Raw genomic sequence first — 15372 nt, forward strand, 5'->3', positions numbered from 1 at the left:
TTCTGGAATACAGACTCGGGGTATTAAAAACTTGGTATCAGAGACTAAGGTTCAACAGTGTCCTAGGAAGTCTGAAAGCCACATCACATAGAGTCTTGTGCATGGGTGTGTAGCGCGCCACACTTATGGACAAGAAGCTATGAGATGTTTTAGTAAAAGTTTCCCTTCTTTCAGTATTCATGTCGTGCAAGTGAGTATGAGCTCAAGTTAAACTCCCAGTCTAATTCACTTCTTCCTTTTATTTACAGAACATGCCTTCCAAAAGGACTAACGAAAGAAGAACTGAAAATCAGTCAGCACCTCAGCACGTTCAGGCAGATCCCCTAGACGAGCACGTCTCTCGTGTAGAATTTAGAGTTGCATTCACTACTCTAGCTAATTCAATCGCACCCCAGAATGAATGACCAGTTGCTATTTCGGCCAACCCAGTGGCCAATACTATTGTTACCAGAATTTGGGACTTCACCCAAATTAATCCTCCTTTTTTCATGGGATCTAAGTCAGAAGAGGGTCCACAAGAGTTCCTCAATCAAGTTCAGAAAGTCACAAATATCATGGGAGTGACTTCCAGTGAAAGTACTGAGTTAACCACCTATCAGCTACAAGATGTAGCCCATATATGGTTCAAGTAATAGCAGGTAGACAGGGGTACAGATGCAGAGCCCGTAGAGTGAGAAGAGTTTGCAACTGCCTTCCTAGATAGATTTTTTCCTTTAGAGTTGAAAGAAGCCAAAGTGTTAGAGTTCATCAATCTCAGACAAGGTAGTATGAGCGTGAAAGAGTATTCCCTCAAGTTTACCCAGTTAGTAAGATATGCTCCTCATGTGGTAGCAGCCAATAGGTCCAAAATAAGTAAGTTCATGTCAGGAGTGTCAGATAGTGTGGTTAAGGAGTGCAGAACTGCGGTGTTAATTAAGGAGATGGACATATCTAGGATTATGGTCCATGCTCAACAAATTGAAGAGCAGAAGCTTAAGAAGAAAGAGAGGGAAAATAAGAGAGCTAGAATAGGTAGCTTCAATTTTACTTAACCTAAGTCAGAGGACGATAACCGTTCCCAGCTTCGCCCAAAGTTCTCAGTCCCAGTTCTGTCCTTATCCAGTGTACCAATGACCCAGGATAGCATAAGAAATGGCCGTACAAATCTGTTTTACGAATAGTATGGTAAAAACCATCAAGGAGAGTGTAAGGCTAGCAGTGATGTTTATTATAGATGTGGGAAACCGGGCCATAGGCTCAGGGAGTATCGAGTAGCTGCTCAGAAAGGTAGGGATATGCGCCATCAGGGCCAGTCTCATCAGTTAAAAGTTCATTCTAGTCGCCCAAATCAGCAGGGCTCCCCTTCCAGCGCCACCCACGGTTAGTGTCTAAACAGATTTTATGCACTTCATTCCTAGCAGGATCTGAAAAGTCCTCCTGATGTGGTCACTGGTAAGTTACAAATATCCCACTTATATTTTTATGCCTTATTAGATCCACGAGCTTCTCTATCTTTTGTAATTTCTTACATAGCAGTCCATTCCAAGGTTAAACCCTGAAACAGTAGTAGGGTTATTGATTTAATAACCCACAGACATAGAACAATGGCTTTAAGCTAAAGGAGAGATGGTAATGGTAGTATATTACATGGTAGAATACCATGCATGCTTACGGTCCCTAGTATAAGGAATTCCAGTTCACTCTGTAGTACGAATCAGGTTCCATAAGTTCAGAAATTTCAAACTCAGGTTATGCAGTTCATTACGAGCGTATTCATGTTTTCTAGTATGCTCAGTTCCTATGACTCATGTTACACTCTTAAGGGTCCGTGAAGTTCAGTTTATGTCATACGTTCCTCAGGCCTCATCAGTATGTCAAAGTCATCCAGTCGTGTTAAACTAAATTGTGTCTCATACATTATCAAAGTCTTTATTAAGCCTAATCATTCCCATATTCAGTACCATTACAAACTTGTTATCAGTTACCATCTCATATTATTCTCATGTCAGTCATGCATTTCATGAATTAGTTTTAGCCATGTAATCATGCTCAGATATGCATGTTCAGTATGTAATTTCAGTCATGTAATCATGCTTCAGCTGTGCATGTCTAGTTCAGTACGTAAACATAGTCTGTCAGTATTCTCTCAGCTTAACTAGCCATATTCGAGGACGAATGTTCCCAAGGGGGAGATATTGTAATACCCCACAATTTTCTAGCTCACTTTAGTCTTTAGTACACGAGAATCCCTAAGTAGAAGTTTTTTTCTAGGCGGAATTTCCTAAATTTGGACCCACAATCTTGTAGAAAATTCAACCAATATTCCAAAGATATAAAATTCGCCTAAATCTGATAACCGAGTAAGAAGTTAGGGCAATTTTAAGTTCCAGTCATTAAACCCCATCATTTGAGCCTTCAACGCATTGCAGAGTGTGTCAAAACAGCAATTGTCAGTTTTCAGTATTGCTCCGTGATATTGGCGCGTTACGCCACAAGTCAGTTTCATAATTATCAATTTTCAATGGGGCAACGCGATCATAGCGCGTCGCACCATGTGTGAAAATTAGAATTAGTAAGGTTCCGCGATGGCTCTGTATTGCGCCATCAGCCCAGTTCCCAATTAGCAATTTCCAATGACATGGCACGATAGCGCCGCGTCGCGCTAGGTGCCCATTTCAGAGAATTTTACAAAAATTCAAAAGTTTCGTCCAGGGCTAAATAAGTCTTTTCCCAAGGTTTTAATACCTAAAAACGTATTTAGGTCATTATTAACTCACTTTTCCCCCAAATTTATGTATTCTCCCTTAAGATAAAAAACCCTTAGCCTCCAAGTTTTAAGAGCAATCTCAAGAATCCCTTTGAGGGTCTTCAAGAATTAAGATTCCCAGGTATGTTAGATGTTCATTCATGGATCCTTACCTTCTATGGAGCCCAAGAATCCCATTTTCAAAATATAAGACTTTGGATTCCATGTTTTCTATGTTTGAATTGAATTGAATTCATGTTTCATGACTTGTTGGGTTCTCGTCCATGATTTGATTATAAGTTTTCATGGAGTTAATCATTATATATATTGAGTTGCATGATCCTTATGATAAATCCTACGATGTACAAGTTGATCGATGTAGTCATGATCACCATGTGTGTTTACTATTATGTGAACTAAGCATGCTCCCCAAGTGTTTGTCTAAATGCCTAAGTGAATGAAATAGTGTCAATATACCATGATAACATGTACTCCCCATTCATGTACTAGTCAATGCATTATAAGTGTTTGATGAAATGTCTCTATGAAGGAATTTTGACCAAGTGAATATTTATATGTTATTCAAAGTTATGCTTTACTTCTATTGTTATCGAGTCCTGGGGTATTCAATACCCGACAATCTAGCTGTTTACCTAGAGCCCTAGTAATTACAGAATAACTCCATAGTATCACGAATAGCAAATTCAGTTAGTTACCAAACTCAGCTAACTCAGTCCAGTCCAGTTAATCAATCAGTGTCATTCAGTTGGGAGTAGGAACTAGCACCGAGCGAGTGTAAAGGTGATGGATTCTTTCGTCAGGCAGGCAGAGTTGTTAGTAGAAGTCTCATACTACAGAACTACGTAGCTAACGTAGGATGTGAGGAGTCACCCGTTAGATTAAGGCTTGGCTACCTTCCAGGGATCACCCGTCAGATTAGGCTTGACTTCTTATTTAGGGTCACCCATCTGATAGGCTTGACCACAACAGTGTCTTTACCCGTGGCATGGTACTGGCACCCTTCCAACTGGGGTTACAGGTTGGACCCCACTCAGTTTACTTAGGGGCATGTCGGTTAAGTGAGAACTCCCACAGTTTCAGTTTCAATCTCAGTCTTCAAAATAGAACTCAATTTAGTTTGATAGAATCAAGACTATCAAACATAGTCACTCAGTCATCAGTAATTCAGATTAGCAGTATATTTAGTTATTAGTTATCATATTCAGTTTCAGTATATTTAGTTACAGTATGCACAGTATATTCAGTAGTTAGAAATCCTCCATTTATGCTAATCCAACTCTTGCATATCATTCAGTTAGTTATTATTCATGTATATAAACTCATGCATTCAGCCTTACCTCATTTAGCATACCGGTACATTTCCACGTACTGATCGCATACTCATTTCTTGAGCTATGATGTCTCATATCATAGGTTTGGATGCTTAGGATTCCAACCCCACATAGCCAGTTCCAGTTATCCATAGCAGTTACAGTAGTGAGTCCTCATACTCCGAGGATGTTAGATTTCTTCAGTACATTTAGTAGTTCATTATTTCAGTAGTCGGAGTTAGTTGGGGACTTGTCCCATCAACTCCATATTCAGACAGTTAGAGGCTTTTCAGACTAGAGTGTTTCAAATAGTTGTTCAATATTTCATTTAGTTTTGATTATAGTATTTGAACCTTATGGCATTTCAGTCCATCTTCTGCATTACTACAGTATTTTTATTCAGTGCTTATAGCAGGTACTAGTCATGGGTTAGCTTGTGGTCCTTTAAGGTCATGAGCACCGTGTAGCGTCCGGGATACAGACTCCGGGAATTATAGGAATAGATTTTAATTGATACTTTTGTGCGACTTCTGTTGAGTACATTAATACACATGCAGCAAAAAGTACTATTATCAATTTATAGTTAGTCGACTAAAGAGTTCCAGAAGTTAGTTACAGTTTCAAAAGTTAGTTACTGTTAAAGAGTGTTAGTCTGTTAAGCCTATCAGTTAACTATCAAGTGTAAAAGTAGTTAGAATATTTTGTATATATGACAAGATTACTCAATGTACAAAAAAATAAGTTCAATGCACAGAATATCATTCTTTAGAAATTCGCTTCTTCCTCTGTTCTTCTTTATCTTTTCATTTCACTACTTCTTCTACTTACTCTCTTAAAGCTCTAAGTCATTTATACTTAGAGAAATAACATGGTATCAAAGCTGCAGATTAATCTAGATGAAATAATTTTTATTTTGTAGATTGATTAAGCTTCAATTTTGTCTGCACAATTGATTTCTGGAAAAGTTGAAACTGTTTCTTGAGTTCAAGATTTGGAGTTTCTAAAGAAATTGTAACAATGGTGAATGAAATTGGTGTTGGAACTGGGAATCCACCAGAGCTTTTCCGAATTCTTTGGATTACAATCACCTTTCTTTCTTAGTCCCTCAGATGTAAGTGGAATTCAAATTATTTCCTTTCAGTTAATAGGGGTTGAGAATTTTTCTATTTGGTTTTGATCCATGCTTATAGCCCTGTTAGGAAGGAACAAGTTAGATATGGTTGATGGATCTTGTTATAAGAATAAGTTTTCTATTGATTTGGCGAATCAATGGGAGAGGGTAAATACAATTGTCCTGTCTTGTCTCATGAATTTTGTTTATAAAGAACTTCTTGGAGGCATCATGTGTGCATCAGTTATGAGTGTTGTTTGGAATGAGTTGTATGAAAGGTTTAATAAGATAGATGATGCTCGAACATTTAACTTGCATAAAGAAATTGCGACTTTATCTCAAGGTGGTGCATCTGTGTTATCTTATTTCTCAAAACTCAAGGATTTATGGGAGGAATTTGAAGCTTTGGTGCCTGTACCTGGGTGTTATTATGACAAATCCAAGGATTTAGTGCTTCATCTTTAGAAACTGAAGCTATTTCAGTTCTTAATTGGCTTAAATGAGTCTTATACACAGTCAAGAAGCCAAATTCTACTCATGACCCCTCTTTCATATGTGAATCAATCATATGCCATGGTTATAAGTGATGAAAGCCATAAAAATATAGCAGCTTATGCAGGAATCTTGGGGGCTAATCCTTTGGTATCTGGTGATAACTGTGATTTGGTGAAGTACACAAGGCATGGAACTGGTGGGAGTAATATTTAGAAGTCTAAGAAGAATTACACTCTTCAATGTGATTTTTGTAAATTGAAGGGAAACACCAAAGAGAATTGCTGGAAAATTGTTGGTTATCCGAATGATCATAAATTCAAGAAAAAGTCTAAGTTTGAAGAACATAATGGAGCCTATGATGTATCTTTTGATGCACAATCTGGTCAGCATAGTTCAAGTTTCTATAATCAACATGCAGGGAAAGGTTTCTTTTCTCTTGATGCAGGACACCAATTCGGTTCAGATATGCATTTGACTTAGATAAGTCAAATGGGCAATGAAACCTTTACCAAGGAGCAGTATGAGCAAATCTTGAGAATGATCAACACAAATAATAACACTACTAATGTTGGAAATTCAATAAATGCAACTAGTACTTCAACTGCAGGTATTACTGCTTTATTAGCATCTGTTAAGTCCAAAGAATGGATTATTGATACAGGAGCTACAAATCACATGGAGCTAATTTAGATTTACTGCTTGGACAGTCCATAAAGAAGTTAGAAACACCAAAGGAGGTGTATTTGCCAAATAGTGGTACTACTCTTGTAACACACATAGGAAGTAGTCGTTTGTCAGAAGGAAATTTGATAACTAGTGTATATCACATACCTGAGTTTTATTACAATCTATTATCAGTGTCACAAGTGACCAAAAAGTGGTAATGCTCAGTAAACTCTTTCCCTGATTTTTGTGTCTTCCAGGATCTTTATACTGGAAAGGTGAGGGGGATTGGTAAGCCTGATGGAGGACTGTATCTACTGGTTGGACAACAGGATCTTGAAGGTTCAAAAATTGTAGCTTATAAAGTGACAATTGATGGTGGTATAACAAAATGAAGTAGTGATATTGATCTTCGGCACAAGAGATTAGGGCATATGTCTACCAATGCTCTTAAGAGGATAGTTGCTTTTGATGTTCAGAATATAGAATATGGAATAAAACAATGTGGTGTATGTCCTTGTGCAAAACAAACTAGAGCTCCATTTCCTTCCAACAATGTTCAAACTATATGTTGTTTTGATCTTGTGCACATGGATGTGTGGGGTCCTTATAGAGTTGCAACTAAGAATGGCAAAAAATACTTTCTAACTATCGTGGATGATTTTTCAAGATTTACTTGGGTGTTTTTGCTTAAACAAAAGATTGATGTGTATGTTCAGATTCAACAGTTCATTACATATGTTAAAATATAATTTGAAAAAATTGGACAGTAAGAACTGATAATGGTACTGAATTTGTCAATTCTTTATGCAATACTTTGTTCAGCACTCATGGTATTCTACATCAAACATGTGCCTATACACCTCAACAAAATAGTGTTACTGAAAGAAAACATAGGCACATATTAGCGGTTACAAGAACAGTCAGGTTTCAAGTTAACATTCCTGTAAATTTTTGGGGCTATTGTGTTTTAGCTGCAGTACATATCATAAACAGGTTGCTTAGTTCAACTATTGCTCATCAGGTTCCTTATGAAGTGTTATATAATAACAAACCAAATTATGCTCACTTGAGAGTTCTAGGTTGTTTATGTTGTGGTAAAATGTTGAATGAGCATGACAAGCTTATGCCTAGAACAAGAACCACTGTTCTAATGGGCTACTCAGACACGAAAAAGGGATATGTGCTTTATGACATATTCAGCGGGTCTTTTTCTGTGTGCAGAGATGTCTCATTCATAGAAGATGTGTTCTCTTTTAAGATGAGTCAGAAAGAAATACTTCAGTATATGTTTCCTTTGGAAACACCTGTGTTAGATGAAGATCTTCCTGAAATTCACCTGCCTCATACTCAGCCTACAAGTTAACCTCAAGTGCTACAATAACTAGAGATATAATAAGAGGCTATTATAGTTGATACACAAGGTACTCAGGCATCTGCTTGTGAGGTTCAAATAACATCAACCAGAGGGAGAAAACCTCCAATATGGATGACTGATTTTATCTCAAATAACAAGCATAAGAAGGTACCTTATGATATAGCAAATTATGTTACTGATGACAAGTTATCTTCACAGTACAAAGCATGTGTAACAAATTTCTCTTTTGTTCTTGAACCTAAAAGTTACTATGAAGTATGTAAGGACCCAAGGTGGGTAGAGGCTATGAAATATGAGATAACAGCCTTAACATCTAACCATACTTGGGACATAGTCTCTCTGCCTAAGGGAAAGAAGCCTATAGGCTGCAGGTAGATCTAAAAAGTTAAATACAAATCTAATAGAGAAATAAAGAGGTTTAAAGCTAGGCTTGTAGCAAAGGGGTATGGTCAAAGAGAGGGAATTGATTATAAGGAAACCTTCTCTCCAGTTGTAAAAATGTAGACTGTTAGGGTAGTATTAGCTATTACAACAAGAAAAAAATGGTTTGTTCAATAGATGAATGTTTACAATGCTTTCTTAAATGGTGATTTAACTGATGAGGTGTACATGGAGTTACCTCAGGGATTTGCTAGTCAGGGGGAGAATGTAGTGTTTAGACTACTCAAATCCCTATATGAACTAAAGCAAGCTCCTAAACAATGGAATGACAAGTTATCAGAAGTATTACTAAAGTATGGATTCACCCAGATTCAATATGATCCATCATTATACATCAAGAAAAAAACAAAAAGAGTTAATCTTGTATTAGTGTATGTTGATGACATGTTAATCACTGGTGATGGTATAAAGTTAATAGAGGACACAAAGATAAAACTGCAACAAAGATTCAAAATGAAAGATCTGGGAGAGTTGAGGTTCTTTCTTGGTATTGAGTTTGCAAGGTATGATAAAGGTATACTAATGCATTAACAAAAGTATGCATTAGAGTTGCTATCAGAATTAGGATTAACAGCTGCTAAACTTTCCTCTACACCTATGGATTACAATATTAAACTAACTTCCAAACTATTTGATGAACATATCAATCAGTCTCAGTCAGATGAAGATCCTTCTGCAAATTAAGCAACCTATCAAATATTGATTGGTAAACTACTCTACTTGATAATGACTAGGCCTGACATAGCATTCAGTGTCCAAACCTTAAGCCAGTTTCTACAAGCTCCTAAAAAATCTCATAAAGATGCAGCACTAAGAGTGGTGAGGTATGTCAAGAATCAACCAGGTCAAGGTGTGCTATTGTCTAGTGATTCTAATGATGAAGTGAGTGCTTATTGCGATGCTGATTGGGCATCTTGCCCTCAAAACAGAAGGTGTGCTATAGGGTATTTTGTGAATATTGGAGAGTTTGTTGTGGCTTGGAAATCAAAGAAATAGGCTACTATTTCCAAAAGCTCACCTGAGGAAAAATTTAGAAGCCTTGCAACAGTCACAGCTGAACTGGTTTGGATACTAGGTTGATGAGAGAAATTGGAATTGAAGTAAGCCTGCCTGCTAAAGTGTTTAGTGACAACAAATCTGCTATTCGAATAGCAACTAATCCTGTCTATCATGAAAGGACAAAACACATTGACATTGATTCTTTTTTCATAAAGGAGAAAATTACTCAAGGCATGATCACAACCAATTATGTGTCAACTCCAGATCAGCTTGCAGATATGCTAACCAAAGGTCTTGACAAAGTGCAGCAGATGCATCTTAATTCCAAGTTAGGAATATGTGACATCTTCACACCTTCCTAGCTTGAGGGGGATTGTTGAGTACATTAATACACATGCAACAAAAAGTACTATTATAACAAGTTAATGACAGTTTTAAAAGTTAGTTACTAAAGAAGTTAGTGACAGTTTTAAAAGTTAGTTACTATGAAAGAGTGTTAGTCTGTTAAGCCTATCAGTTAACTGTCAAGTGTAGAAGTAGTTAGAATATTTTATATATATAACAAGACTCCTCAATATACAAAAAAATAAGTTCAATGCATAGAATATCATTCTTCAGAAATTCTCTTCTTCCTCTGTTCTTCTTTGTCTATTCATTTCACTACTTCTACTTACTCTCTTAAAAGCTCTAAGTCATTGATACTTAGAGAAATAACAACCTCTACTACAGTATTCTCTTGTCAGTTTTTGTGGAATGGAAAAGAGTTAAGTTTTAATGTATTTGACAATGATAGATATTGCATTTCATGGAATCTATGTTCTTCCAGAGCCTACTACCAAGTACCAAATGTCAATGGCAAGTGCAGGCGGATGCTATCTATTTTGGTTATTATGATAAAGAGTTCTGGTAAACTTGTACTTAAACAGTACCTTGCTTGGTAAAATTGTAATTAATATTGATATGCTTTAGCAAATCTGAATATATGGTTATATACATTTTATATCGTGTATGGATATAGTTTATGCAACTGTCTGAGTAATTTTTTTGGCCATTTGGTTAGCGAGGGGTCGACTTTCAAATATTCCGTATCGCCTTTTTCCTAGGATGCACAATTGTGTTTTTTTGGCTTTATTTGACACTAACCTTTAGGAAGAGATTCTACCAGTTTTAACTTATTAGAGAATAGTTGCAATACATGAAATTCTTGAACGAAAAATAGAGGAAAGACAAAGGAAATGGTCTAATATTGTCCATCAAATTTCAAATTGTGTATTAACAAACTTCGATGATTCTTTAGTTAAGCAATAAACAATTTGCTGAATTAATCAGGTTAAAAAAAGTTATGGACAACATTGGTTAAATAAACAAAGAAGGAATACTTGAAGCCTCTAATCGACCGTGATTTTGAAAAAACAAATAAATTCTTAATCTACTTGATTTTGTCATCAGTTTGAATACAGTTTTGGTAACATACATTATAAATTTATAATGAATAATATATAGATATTTTACTATTCCATTAAAAAAACTATAGGTCAGACATCACCTCAGCAAAGAATTTTCTGGAAAAAACATAGAGTTTTAAGTTTTATGCACTGTCAGTGTAGTAAAACTACTCAATTGAAAAAGGAAAAATTGGGTAACGTGCAATAGCAGGTCAAGTTTACTCTAATTTTAACTCTAAAATTCATCATTTATTAATGAAGTTGTTTATAGCCCCACAAATATCTTTTGTTTTAGATTAAGATTTTAGAAGTATCACGAAATTGAGACGGGGGAGTAAAATATGGAGTCTAATGAACGCATAGAACATGTGCAATGCCCCAAAGGCAAACATACATCTAAGCCTTGGCGTATAGGCAAGGTACCAATTCCTATTTTAAACGCTTCTACACGCTAGCAATATCCCACTTGCTCTTTTCTAATTCCCATTTCCATTCCTCTCTCATGGGGTTGGAAATCAGTTGAAAATTTCATTTCATTGTTGTTTCAATTTATTGGCAGTTAAGAGTACTTAAGTCACGCAATTTGTCTTGATTTTGGTATTCAAGATTGCACGTTTAAAATTACCTGTTGTTATGGCGTTGAAAAAGATCACGAGGCGAGTCAAAACAATTGTGACGACGCCTTTCAAGAAACATTCGAAACAGTACTCTAAACCTCCTCCACAGCCAGAGCCACCACCTCCTCCACCAAATATGTCTCCACCACCACCACCACAAATTGTTAGGCCATTGTTACAGCCTTTTCTGTTTCCAAAAACAAAATCCACTGTCCTTCCTGAACCATCTCCTTTTTTTGCTCATAACCTCTTATCAAGTCCTTTGCCCACAAATTCTTTCTTTCAGAACTTTGTTTTGAAAAATGGTGATCAACCTGAATACATCCACCCGTATCTTATAAAATCATCAAATTCATCTCTTACTATTTGTTACCCACCTCAGTTCCGTAATCCTTCATTCGTTTACCAGATATTCAATGCTGATCTCACTATTTCTATGTTGAATAATCCTAATCCGAATGCACCTCATGTTATTTCATCGTTTAGCGATCTTAGCGTCACGTTAGACCTGCCATCTAGTAACCTCAGGTTCTTTCTTGTCAGGGGATGTCCCTTTGTTACTTGTAATGTCATTAGTGATCCTGTTGCACTTAAGATCTCTACAATTCATGCTATTCTTGAATGCTCTTGGAATGCTACTCTGACCAAATATACTATCAAGTTCAACAATGGCCAAACATGGCTTCTGTACGCGTCTTCACCCATCAATTTGAGCAATGATATGAATAATATCACTTCTAATGAGTTTTCGGGTACAATAAGGATCGTTCTTTTGCCAAATTCCGACTATGAAGCAGTTCTTGATCAGTTCAGTTCTTGTTATCCTAAATTTGGTAATGCGGTTTTCAGTCAGCCATTTTGCATCGAATACAAGTGGGAGAAGACTGGTTGGGGAGACTTGTTGATGCTGGCTCATCCTCTGCATCTCCAACTGCTCTCGGATCGTACAGGTATTATCTTGGAGGATTTTAAGTACAATAGTATTGATGGTGAGCTTGTTGGCGTTGTTGGAGATTCGTGGCTATTGAAGAGTGATCCGATTTCTGTAACATGGCATTCGATTGAAGGTGTAAAGGAGGAGGAGTCTTGTTCTGAAATAATTGATGCTTTGAGCAAGGATGTCGCGGACCTGAACTCAACAACATTAATCTCAACATCATCATCATACTTTTATGGGAAGTTAATTGCAAGAGCTGCAAGGCTAGCGTTGATAGCCGAAGAGGTTTCTTACCCTGATGTTATCCCAACAATCCGCAAATTCCTCAAGGATACAATTGAACCCTGGTTAGATGGGACTTTCGAAGAAAATGGTTTCTTTTATGATTCAAAATGGGGTGGAATCGTAACTAAACAAGGTTCGCTAGACTCTGGTGCTGATTTTGGCTTTGGAGTATTTAATGATCACCATTACCACATTGGTTATTTCCTTTATGCCATTGCAGTGCTTGTCAAGATAGATCCAATGTGGGGAAGAAAGTACAGGCCACAAGCCTATTCTCTTATGGCAGATTTTATGAACTTAAGCAGGCGAGAAAATTCACACTATACGCGGTTGAGATGCTTTGATTTGTGGAAATTGCATTCTTGGGCAGGGGGATTAACTGAGTTTGCAGATGGAAGGAACCAGGAGAGCACAAGTGAAGCGGTGAACGCGTACTATTCAGCAGCTTTAATGGGATTGGCATATGGGGACACTCATCTTGTTGCCATTGGATCAACTCTTTCGGCCATGGAGGTTCATTCAGCACAAACTTGGTGGCATGTTAAAGAAGAAAGCAACTTGTATGCAGAGGAATTCACGAGAAATAACCGTGTGGTCGGAGTTCTGTGGTCTAATAAAAGGGACAGTGGCCTTTGGTTTGCTCCATCTGATTGGAAAGAATGTAGACTTGGTATTCAGGTTTTACCTTTATTGCCTATTACTGAAGTTGTATTTTCCGATGCTCGGTTCGTCAGAGAGCTGGTACAATGGACAATGCCAGCTCTTGCAAGACAAGGTGTTGGAGAAGGGTGGAAGGGGTTTGTGTATGCGTTAGAAGGGATGTATGATAAAGCAAGTGCTTTGGTGAAAACAAGAAGATTAACTGGTTTCGACGATGGAAACTCACTTACAAATCTTCTATGGTGGATTCATACTAGAGGTGGTGATGGAGCAGAGGAATGTGACAAAGGGAACAATTTCTGCTGGTATCGTCATTACTCTCATTGAACAATTTATGGCATGTAACATTTTAGTGACCTTGCTGGCTTCGAATAAGGGTACTGATCAAAACATTCAAATGAACTGGTCATTTGTGTTGTATGCTTTTAATGTGGATTGTTTGTAATACTTGAATAAATTGTTTCTAAATAAATGATCAAGCTTGGAATCAACAATTATAAGATATTTTCTGCACTGAGCCTATCCTATTCTGATCGGAAACAACCTCTCTACTTCCTCGGAGGTAGTGGTATGGACTGCGTACATTTTATCCTCCAAACCTCATTTTGTGGGAATATACTGGGGGTCTGTTGTTGTTGTAGCCTATCCTATCCTGCAAACACAGTTTTCATTACCACGTGATCAGTATAGTGATGATATTTGGCGCACCTCAATTAACTCATTGCATATTTATTAAGTATTTTTTACTAGTGAAGGTTTTAATTAGATAATTCTGTTAACCATATTGGCTCAGATTGAAAAAACTAAGTTGCCCAACATTTTTCATTTTCATTCAGATATAAATCTTAGTCTTTCATTATTTTTCAATATATATATTTCATTGGCCATTAGGTTGTACTTTTAATTTGGGACTTCTTCGTGAGACAATGACACTTTATTATATAGTCATGCGTCCTTTAGTTAAATTGGGATTTGACTCTACAATAATATCCAGTATAATTTTAGTAATCTAACTAATCTTGAGCTATATATGCTTAGGCGCTACTATACACCTGCTGTCTACGAGGACTTGTCTTAAACTTTTTTTTTTGTTTGTTTTTTCATTCGGTCTTCGATTGGTATTAGTATTGGAGCCCGGCTATAGCTAGATCATGCATAGCAGTGCCCATTCTGGTGCAACACTTCCAACATAATGCTGAATTCTTTCATAGTTGAGAGTCTCGAACCCATAAACTTTGATTAAGGGTGAAGGGACGGGACCCCAACCATCTCACCGCAACCCATATTCCTTTTCACGTCATGGAATTCAAAGACCTTTTTGTCGCACGTGTTCAACGCCACGTGTGAATGTTGAAAAATTCATGCATTATTTTGTTTGTACGTAAAACATAGTAACAGGTTTTAGTAAATCTTTCTGTCTCAATTTCGTTTTTTGCTCGTCAAATTTAGATTAAAAAAGACTTTGATGTTTTTTGCTCGTCAAATTTAGATTAAAAAAGACTTTGATGTTATAAAGTAAGAAAGAACAAAGAAGAAGAAGAGTAAAGAGAGAGTAATTCTTATTACTTCTTGAGGGATGAGAGATCATATGATTGTATTAGATCATATGATTGTTAATACAATGAACAAAACCCCTCTATTTATAGGGAAAATTTACTCCTTGTCTGAGTAAAAGAAAGATGCTTCAAATCCTAATAGATATCAAAGTAGATCTTAATAGACATTCACTATAATGTAAATACATTTATAACACTCCCCTTTGAATGTCTAATTGGTAGATAATATGCCTAGTTAAAACCTTACTAGAAAAAACCCAGTAGGAAAAAAATCTAGTGGAGGAAAAAGAGTACACATCTCTAATAATACGCATTTCGGCTGCTCATTAAAAACCTTACAAGGAAAACCTAGTGGGACAAAACCTCATAAGGGAAAAAGAGTACAACGCGTATTAACTCCCCTAATGAGAACATTCTTGAACTTTTGTATCCCGATCTTGTGCAACATCTTCTTGAAAGTTGCAATTGGAGAAGATTTGGTGAATAAATCAGTCACATTGTCAGTTGAACGAATCGAAGGATGTTCAATTCGTCACATTGTCAGTCACAAGTAAGGGGGTTCAATATTCAAAGAAAATTAAGTCGAAGGATGTTCAACACCTACTATAATCACATAAAAAATACTTTTAATCATAAATAGTACTCCCTCCGTTTTGGAATAAGTGAATTGTTGGGATATTTATTGGTGTTTCAAAATAAGTGAATCATTGAATTTTTTTTCAAATTTAC

The 15372-nt window shown here is 36.7% G+C and overlaps 1 protein-coding gene across 1 annotated transcript; it reads left to right on the forward strand.

The window, feature by feature from the left end:
• The first annotated feature begins 11033 nt into the window (after positions 1–11033).
• LOC107875963 (probable endo-1,3(4)-beta-glucanase ARB_01444) lies at positions 11034–13589 on the forward strand. The gene has a single exon (XM_016722877.2). It carries the CDS (start codon positions 11222–11224, stop codon positions 13412–13414), a length of 2193 nt encoding a protein of 730 aa, XP_016578363.1. The 5' UTR covers positions 11034–11221; the 3' UTR covers positions 13415–13589.
• The last annotated feature ends 1783 nt before the right edge of the window (positions 13590–15372 follow it).

This window comes from Capsicum annuum, chromosome 6 (assembly GCF_002878395.1).
Source record: "Capsicum annuum cultivar UCD-10X-F1 chromosome 6, UCD10Xv1.1, whole genome shotgun sequence".
Lineage (NCBI taxonomy): Eukaryota > Viridiplantae > Streptophyta > Magnoliopsida > Solanales > Solanaceae > Capsicum > Capsicum annuum.

Coding starts and splice junctions, on each gene's coding strand:
- LOC107875963 (XM_016722877.2), top strand. CDS start 11,222: ATGGCGTTGAAAAAGATCACGAGGCGAGTCAAAACAATTGTGACGACG.